The sequence below is a fragment of the Asparagus officinalis genome, chromosome 8 (genome assembly GCF_001876935.1).
Source record: "Asparagus officinalis chromosome 8, Aspof.V1, whole genome shotgun sequence".
Classification (NCBI taxonomy): domain Eukaryota; kingdom Viridiplantae; phylum Streptophyta; class Magnoliopsida; order Asparagales; family Asparagaceae; genus Asparagus; species Asparagus officinalis.
In genome coordinates, this window is record NC_033801.1 from 1367409 (window position 1) to 1376155 (window position 8747).

At 33.0% G+C, this 8747-nt stretch overlaps 2 protein-coding genes across 2 annotated transcripts in view; both read right to left on the reverse strand.

Moving 5' to 3' along the window:
* LOC109822880 overlaps positions 1–1757 on the reverse strand; it is a 2571-nt gene extending 814 nt beyond the window's left edge. Inside the window, exons 1-2 of the mRNA XM_020389141.1 lie at positions 1610–1757; positions 247–360 (exon numbers count right to left, since the gene is read on the reverse strand). Coding sequence (XP_020244730.1) covers positions 247–360; positions 1610–1662 — 167 coding nt within the window. The 5' untranslated portion in view covers positions 1663–1757. The remainder of the gene's footprint in view (positions 1–246; positions 361–1609) is intronic.
* Positions 2404–5136, reverse strand: LOC109822388 (cysteine-rich and transmembrane domain-containing protein A-like). Its single transcript, XM_020388581.1, has 3 exons — positions 4711–5136; positions 3024–3138; positions 2404–2685 (listed from the first exon to the last, which is right to left on the reverse strand). Exons 1-3 carry the CDS (start codon positions 4904–4906, stop codon positions 2604–2606), a joined length of 393 nt encoding a protein of 130 aa, XP_020244170.1. The 5' UTR covers positions 4907–5136; the 3' UTR covers positions 2404–2603.

Consider the following 8747-nt stretch of genomic DNA (forward strand, 5'->3'; position numbering starts at 1 on the left):
AACGGTTAACAATAGCTGCTACTTCTCTGTGTATGAAGTTGAATACTAAAAGAAAATGCTGACAAATATTTCTTCTTCTTATTGTTATACCATACATACCTAGGTTGATGCCAATGCCATGGATCTAATTTATATTATTTGTAGGTAATAACAGTTTATGTATTATTATCATTGTGCAATAAACTGTTATTGCAATTGTCATATCCAAAACCAAAAATATATACTGATACAAGAGGTATCACATACTTGTGGGAAGCAACAAAAAGCTCTTCATTTTTAGCTCCTTTTAGATTCTCTGCTCCCAATTTTACAAGGAAAGATCTCCAATGAAGTCGCTCCTCGGAAGGAACTCCATGAAAGCTGCAAAGATGAATAGATAATATTGAAGCGGTCAGTGAGCTTTGCCCTTTGTAAAAAATGACATTGGTGACAAGATCTGTAACAAGTATTCCATCAACATTTGTAATTAACAAAATTTTCTAACATTTCCATTTGGATGAACAACACAGGGATGGAGTATGAGGAGAGTAGCAAAACTCCAGGCAGAACAAGATTACAAACCAATCTATTTTGCAAGTGAGCTCATTAAGACGATTTCTTGACCTGAACAAATGTGACTTATGGATGTATGGATAAGGATACCATCTTGTTAGCCATATGCAACTTAATGCATTGATGACATCTCATTTAGACAATAGAAGTTGTTCTAGCATCTCCTCTTAATATTGTAGTTTGATCTAAGGTGAAAGCACGTTGATTGGAGGTTTTGATGGAAATATGAGTATAGTATAGTATAGTATAGTGTCGAAGGAGGATAGCACACGAATTGCAATGAGTCAATGACTCTACAGTAGGCAATCAGAGTTATGAAAGAGCATTGGGATCAAGTCCAAATCTACTCAAAGAGCAATCAAGCTATTAATGACTTACTATAAACGTAAAATAATCGAGGTACATGAATACACACAAATTAGCTATGCAAAACAAAGTTAAGGTGGAAAATGACTCCTGGCAGTTGATAACAAAAAGCCACTGTGATCCCCACTATTCAATGCATATACTAAGGCAAACATATAGAAAAAGGGTGATAAAAGGAACCCATGAATCCAGTAAACTAGTATGCGGTATGTCATTCAAATGAATATGATTTCAAAACGCAGTGGTATATATAACTCTTTAATGTAGTAAAGAAAAAGACATTTTATATTGATGATGAGGAAACAATTATAATATCTCAAACCTTCTAACCTTGCAATAACAAGCTAATATGGCTTATAAACACAAGAAAGAAAACATTTTTTTCAATGAATCTTTCGCAATAATTTTTCTGTAAAGTCCACCAAGATCAAATCTTTCCAATCTTTACATAACAGCAATCAAACTAGGGAAAAACCCAATTCCCCCCAAAACCGATAGAATTCATATCCAAACTTAAAATTTCCAAGATCGCACACCCCAGTAGGCGGCCCCCCCCTCCCGCACGGTCCCAAAATTTTTTTTTTAATTAACAGTGAAATCTGAATGAATGATTTCGATCAAATCTGACCTAGAACAATCACAGATTGAGACACAGAGAGATCAAGAGACAGAGTAAGAGAGATCTGGTTACCGCTCGACGAGGATGTTGCCATCGCTATTGGAGAAGAGAACCGCCAGCAACATCTTTTCTCTCTCTAGAAATTAAAGTGTGGAACAAGGAAAATTCTCACCTCTCTCTCTCTCTCTCCCTAGAAATAAAAATGGAGCTCAAGATTAAAAAAAAAAGGGGTAAATTTAATAATAAAAGAACCCCTGGACTTTGGGATGTTTTGCACAAATTGACTGTGAACTTAAAAATGCCAGAAAACCCTCTTAAACTTTTTGGATTTCACGACGCCCGTAAACTTTCCAAAAGTTCAACCGGCTTAAATACCACTTTTCAAAGATACCCGAACAAAAATGAATGAAATTATTAATAGCCCCCTCTGATTTGTAGTTCTTCAACCTTGTTCAGTTGATGGAAGGTTAATGAAACTTGGGGGCCGTCTGGCAAAGTGCTAAAACTAACTTCGGCTGGAATAAGTCTGATCCAATAACTCTAGTTCTAGATTGACATTAAAAAAAATGTTGGGCTAAATCAGTCAGTCCTTATTTGGCCCAAATTTGTCTGAAAACTGGACCAAATTAAAAAACCAAAGTCACCGTGGTTTGAAATAGTATCGAATAAGTTTGGAAAAAAAAAAAAAGCCCACCAGTGATTTCATACGATTATGTGAAAATAAGTTAGCGATGACATTCTTTAGTTAACCACATCAAAAGGTGAAGATCTCATTCCGATCCTTTTTAAATGCAAACCTTATTATAACACTCTGCATATGAGCTGCTTGTTACTTAAATCTTGGCAGCTCATGTCATTTTACTCATACAACCTCAGAAGTTGATCATCATCAATAAACTTTGCAAATACATATCAGAGTTTTTCAAATATTAAGTACAACACAACAATAGTTACATTCACACAACCCTCCAATTTCCAAACATGAAGGGGAAGTGACTTCCCCAACCTCTCAACAGATAGGGAGGGATTAAACAACCATTAAAAATTATGGGAAGGAAACTTAATTTTACCCTAAAAACAACTCCCCAAGACAGCAGCAGCATTCACATATGTCCTCAGCGGCGAAACAGCAACATATTGCTCCGAGGCTGCAAATTTCGATTAATAAATTAATTAATAATCTTTAATATATAAGCTAAAAGCTTCATAAATTTGGCCCATTTGGAGATGACTCCTTAAACTTTGGAAATATCACTTGAACCCTCAACTTTTGGACGGTCCACAAAGCCACGCAATGCTTGAAGTTGGGTGTTTAACGGACGGCCTAAAAGTTTGAGGGGGGTTTAGTGATTTCCAAAACTTGGGTGGTTATCTAAAAGAAAAGAGTATCTCGGGGGGTTTTTTCTGAACTTTACCCATTGTATATCAAATTACAAAAATTGGGATCTCTAGTATGGATGGTGAAAATTATGATATTTAGACGTACCATCCTGCAAGAAAACCTGTTTTGGCGCCAGATCCACCGTTGCTACCTGTACTTCGTGGCGGACGCGAATAATCGTACTGAGGTGGTGCCATCACAGGAGGCCCCTGGTAATAACCTGTGTAAAACTATGATTTATTAATATATTCTAATTCATCTCAAAATTTATAAAAATTAGAGTTCATCTTATTTCTTGATTTTTTTTGTAATATCCCTTAAATTAGGATACAATATTATAAACCTCAACTCTCATCACAGCTTTGGTGTTTTTCGGGTTCTGGTGACATTTATATGATATCAGAGCAATTCAGATTTAAACTATAGTGCATATGCTAATCTTTTAAGAATAAAAAAAAATATGTCTCACGTTTATAAGAATTTTTTTTAGAGCTATAAGGCCCGAACAAAATTTTTTGTTTCCTCCGATGGAAAGGTTGTATAACAACTTGCATAGAAATTGTTATTATCTACGTCAGAATTCTCTCTCCTCTCGTTGGATTTTGCATAGAACGGGAAAAACTAGCCCCGCAAAAAAGAAAACACTTTCCATTCAATCGAATAATTTTTTTTTTAAATTTTTGAAGAACATGAATTATCCATTATCTTAATATACAAGTAGTTTTGGGGCTAAAACAACCTTACTATATGTTCGTAACTTTAATAGATGTACGTACGTGTTCAACTTCAATGTAGAAGTTTATATACTATCTTCATATTTAGGACTTTCTTCTAAAGATGTTTCTTTTCTTATTAGGGCCTGTTCTTTTGCCTAAAAAAAAGAGGGAAATCAAAGAAATGGGAAACTATTAAAATAAAGAATTGTTTTTGGAGTGTTTGGTTGGCTAAAAAAAATAAGGAAATCAAAGAAATGGAGATGAAATAATGTTAGTTGTCACATTATTATTGGATGATGTGAGTGATTTTTTAAGAAAACTAGTTTTGATGTTGTTTGGTTGGCGAAAAAAATAAGGAAATGAATTATAATAAATCTATTTCCTGTAGTTTGTTGTTTTCTTTTGTTTGGTTCATTTTTAAAAATAAGAAATGAAATGAGATGAGATGAGTTGTCATTGTATTATTGGATGGTGTGACCCACACTTAAGAAAAGTGTTTTCATAACTTTTTGGGATGAAAACAAAAAAATGAAATGTTAATGAGATGAGGTGAATTGTTATAATATTTTATTAGATGATATGAGTGATTTGAAATAATGAGAAGAGATGAGATGAGTGATGTTTGGATGAAAATAATATTTTATTAGATGTGATGGATGAGTTGTTAGATGAAAATAATATTTTATTAGATGTGATGGATGAGTGGTTAGATAAAAATAATATTTTATTAGATAATGTGGATGCGTTGTTGGATGGAAATAATATTTTATTGGATGTTGTGGGTGAGTTTTAAGGATGGAAATGGAAGAAATGATACTTTTTTAGATTTTCACCTTTTCCATTTTCATTTCTTGATTTTTAGAAAATAAACGAACAGGCCCTACTACAAGGTGTCAAAACACGGGGCGTTACGCTTTTCTTCTTCTTCTTTTTTTTGTTGACAAGGGAAACCTGGTCAGCAACTCAATTACGCTTTTCTTCTTGACAAAGGAGAGAGTATACATAAAGCTCCTCTTTCTTTGGCTTTGACAAAGAGAAAGGGGGAAGAAAGAAATAGAAATCATATATGTAATTACCTTGAGCAGGATAAGGCTGAGGGTAACCTTGCTGAGGATATCCTGGCTGAGGATAACACGGTTGGGGATAACCATGTTGAGGATAACCTGATTGAGGATTATAACCCTGTAGCGGATATCCTTGAGCTGGATAACCCTGCGGAGGGCAACTTTGCGGTGGTTGAGGCTGTTGACATTGTTGTTTTGTAGGCTCCATGAAGAAAATATTGATTTTCTTTCGCCCACAAAATAAGGTAAAAGAGAGTTTTTTTAAAAAAAATGAGAATATAAAAAGATAATGCGTGTTAAATGAATTGTAGAAATGGAAGTAATAAATTAAGATAACTAGGAGGAGGAAGAAAAGAGGTTTCGTTTCCTCTCCCTTCTTCTCCTTCTCTCCTCTTTTTTCATAGTAGCTTTAGTCATTTTCTTAATTTTTTCCTCCTTTTATTCAGATTAAATTTTGCGGAAGTTCCTTCTTTTTTTTTACAGAAGGTTTTGGACCACAAACATTTGGAGCACAAAAAATTTCTAAATTGGGATTAGATCGTGCATGGTTGGATTGTAGATTCAGTAGCTTCAAATAATATGAGGCCTGCTTCTTTATCATTATTGCTAATAATTTCCCCATCTAATAACTAGTGTTTGTGATATTTCTCTTACTCATTCTCTGTGTTTAATTATTATCTGTATGAAATATTCTGGGTTTTTTTTCCTAGTCAGTAATCTATTAGTAAGCGTACTAAACAAGCCAACTGCTCAATAATCTTTTATCCTACTCATAGTCTAAAACCATCATTTCAGGCATTTAGACTATTATTTCTGTACTTGACAATGTTCAAGAATCACTACAACATTCTGGTTGATGGGCTGTAATGGAAGATAAACTGAAGGCTCGATCTTCAGAGGACTAACACTTGGATAATGGTGAAGCCTCATGTTGGCTCTAATTAAGTTGGTAGGATGTCGTTGGGTCTTTACTATGAAGCATAACCCAAATGGGAAGGCTCGTCTTCTAGGTTTCACTCAACTACGTGAAGTAGACTATGAGGAGACTTTCTCACCTGCGATAAAACTTACATCAATTCGACTATTAGTCTCTTTCGCATCTAGCTAATATTGGCCCCTTCATCAGTTAGATGTCAAAAATACTTCTGTTCATTGGTGACATTAAAGAGACTGTCTATATGAAGTCGCCTCCTGATTTTCAGTGTCAGGGAAAGCAATTGGTATGTCGCTTGAATAAGTCTCCTTCTTAAGCAATCTCCTCGTGCGTCAAGTTGTTTGCTCACAATGATTCAAGCACAATAGAGCTGATTATGCTCTATTTACACATCATTGTTCTCGTAGGGTAGTTATTCTATCGGTGTCTCACAGGGCATTGATAGTGTTAAATGACACTCCACTTCTCGGTTTCTAACAAAGGATTTAGGTCCTTTCCATTACTTCCTTCAGATAAAAGTTTCCCAATCGAAGGATAATATTTATCTTTCATAAAGCAAATATGTGTTAGATTTATTATCGGAGATACGCCTACTTGATTGTCGTCATAATAACACACCCATGGACCCAACTTTGCGGCTCTCAGCAACCACCTCAGACACACCACTTTCTAGCCCTAATTGATATTGATGAACGGTCAGAATGCTTATTTACTTGACAACAACTCGATCTGACATAGCATATGCTGCTAGTTGCATTAGTCAATTTACGTATGCACCAACCACAATTCATTGGGAGGTTGTTCTTCACATCTTAAAGTATCTCAATAAGTCATCAGGTCAAGCATCCACATAATTATTTTTCAATGGGTCGGAATAATTAAAAATAGCCTAAAATCGTGGATTATAGCTCTGGAATTGTCAATTTTGGACTCTACGAAATTATTTGCTCATGGATCGAAAATGAGTAAAAATAGCCCAAAATCATGGGTTATTGCTCTTAAAATATTAAATTCCGACCTCAACAAAATTATTTGTCAATGGATAAGAATGACCAAAAAATCATGGGTTACTTCAAATTTGCACTCCGTGAAATTATTTGCCAATAGGTTATAAATGGCCAAAAGTTATGGCTCATAAAGTTATGAATTTTGACTTCTCTAAAATTATTTGTCAATGGGTAGGAACAATTTAAAATGGCCAAAAATTATGGATTATAACTCATGAATTCATGAATTTTGGACCCCACAAAATTATTTGCTAATGGGTTACAATGAATAAAAATGACAAAAAACCATAAGTTATAACATATTAAATTATGAATTTTGAGCTTCGTAAAATTATTAATGGGTCGAAATGACTACAAATGACCAAATATAATAAGTTTAAGTTTATAAAATTGTGAATTATGCATTCCACAAAAATTATTTGTGGAAATGAATAAAAACAGATAAAAATTGTGGGTTACAACTAGCAAAATTATGAATTTTAGCCTCTGCAAAAGTATTTGCCTAATGGATAAGAACGACTAAATGTGGCCTAAAATCGCGAGTTATAGCTCATAAAATCTTAAATTTTGGACTTCGTGAAGTTATTTTTCAATAGGTCAAAATGAGTAGAAATGGATAAAAATCATGAATTATAGCTCATAAAATGATGAAGTTTAGCATCTATTTTGCCAATGGGTCACAATGACTAGTAATTGTTAAGATTCATGGATTATAGCTGATGAAATCATGAATTTTAGACTCAATGAAATTATTTATCATTGGATTAGAACGACTAAAAATGGACAAAAATTTGTTAGTTATAGCTCATGAAATTGTAAATTTTAAATTTGACGAAATTATTTATAAATGGGTCAAAATGACTAAAACAGATTAAAAATCATGGAATATAACTCATGAAATTCTGTCAAAATAACCAAAAGTGGACATAAGTACTAGATTATAGCTTGTGAAATCGTTAATTTTGACTCCTTGAAAATATTTGCCAATGGGTCGAAAAAATAAAATTGGCAAAAAACCGTAGGTTATAGCTCTTGAAATCATGAATTTTAGCCAAAATAATTATTTACCAATGGGTCAAAAAGATTAAAATTTGTCAAAATTGTTGGTTATAGCTCATGAATCATGAATTTTTTACTCTGCTAAATTATTTACCGAATAGGTCAAAACGAGTAAAAATCGACAAAAGTTGTGATCAATAAGTTATGAAATCATAAATTTTGGGCTCCGCTAAATTATTTTGCCAATGGGTCAGAATGACTTAAAATGACATAAAATCATGTGTTATAGCACATGAAATCATGAATTTTTGAACTCCGAAAAATTATTCGCCAATAGGTCAAAATGAGTAGAAATGGCTAAAAATTATTGGGTAAAGCTCATGAAATCAAGAATTTTGAGCTCTGCTAAATTCTTTGCCAATAAGTTGGCGCGACTAATAATTGCCATAATTCATCAATTATAGCTCATGAAATTGTGATTTTTCGACACTACAAAATTATTACCACTTGGTCCGAAATATATAAAAATAAAAAAATCATGGGTTATAGTTTATGCAATTGTAAATTTTAGATTTTACAAAATCATTTGTAAATGAGTCAAAACAATTAAAAATGATCAAAAATCATGGAATATAGCTCATGAAATTGTGAAAATTAAAATCGATGGAATTATTTGCTAATAGATTGAAACGAATAAAAATGAATAAAAATTATGGGTTATATCTCATGAAATCATGAATTTTAATCTTCATGAAATTATTTACCAATGAGTCAGAACGAGTGAAAATGAAAAAAAACGTGGATTATAGCTTGTGAAATCAAGAATTTTAACTCGTGGATTACAGGTAATGGAGAGAAATCACTACAAATGACCTAATGGCCTAAAAATGTGGGTTACAGATAATGCGATCGTAACTTATAGACTTCAAAAAATTATTTGCTAATGGGACGAAATGAGTAAAAATAACCATAAATTGTAGGTTATAGCTCATAAAATTATAAATTTCAATCTTTGCAAAATTATTTGCAATTGGACTGGAACAATAAAAAAAATACCAAAAATTATGGATTATACTCATGAAATTGTGAATTTTGAACTATATAAAATT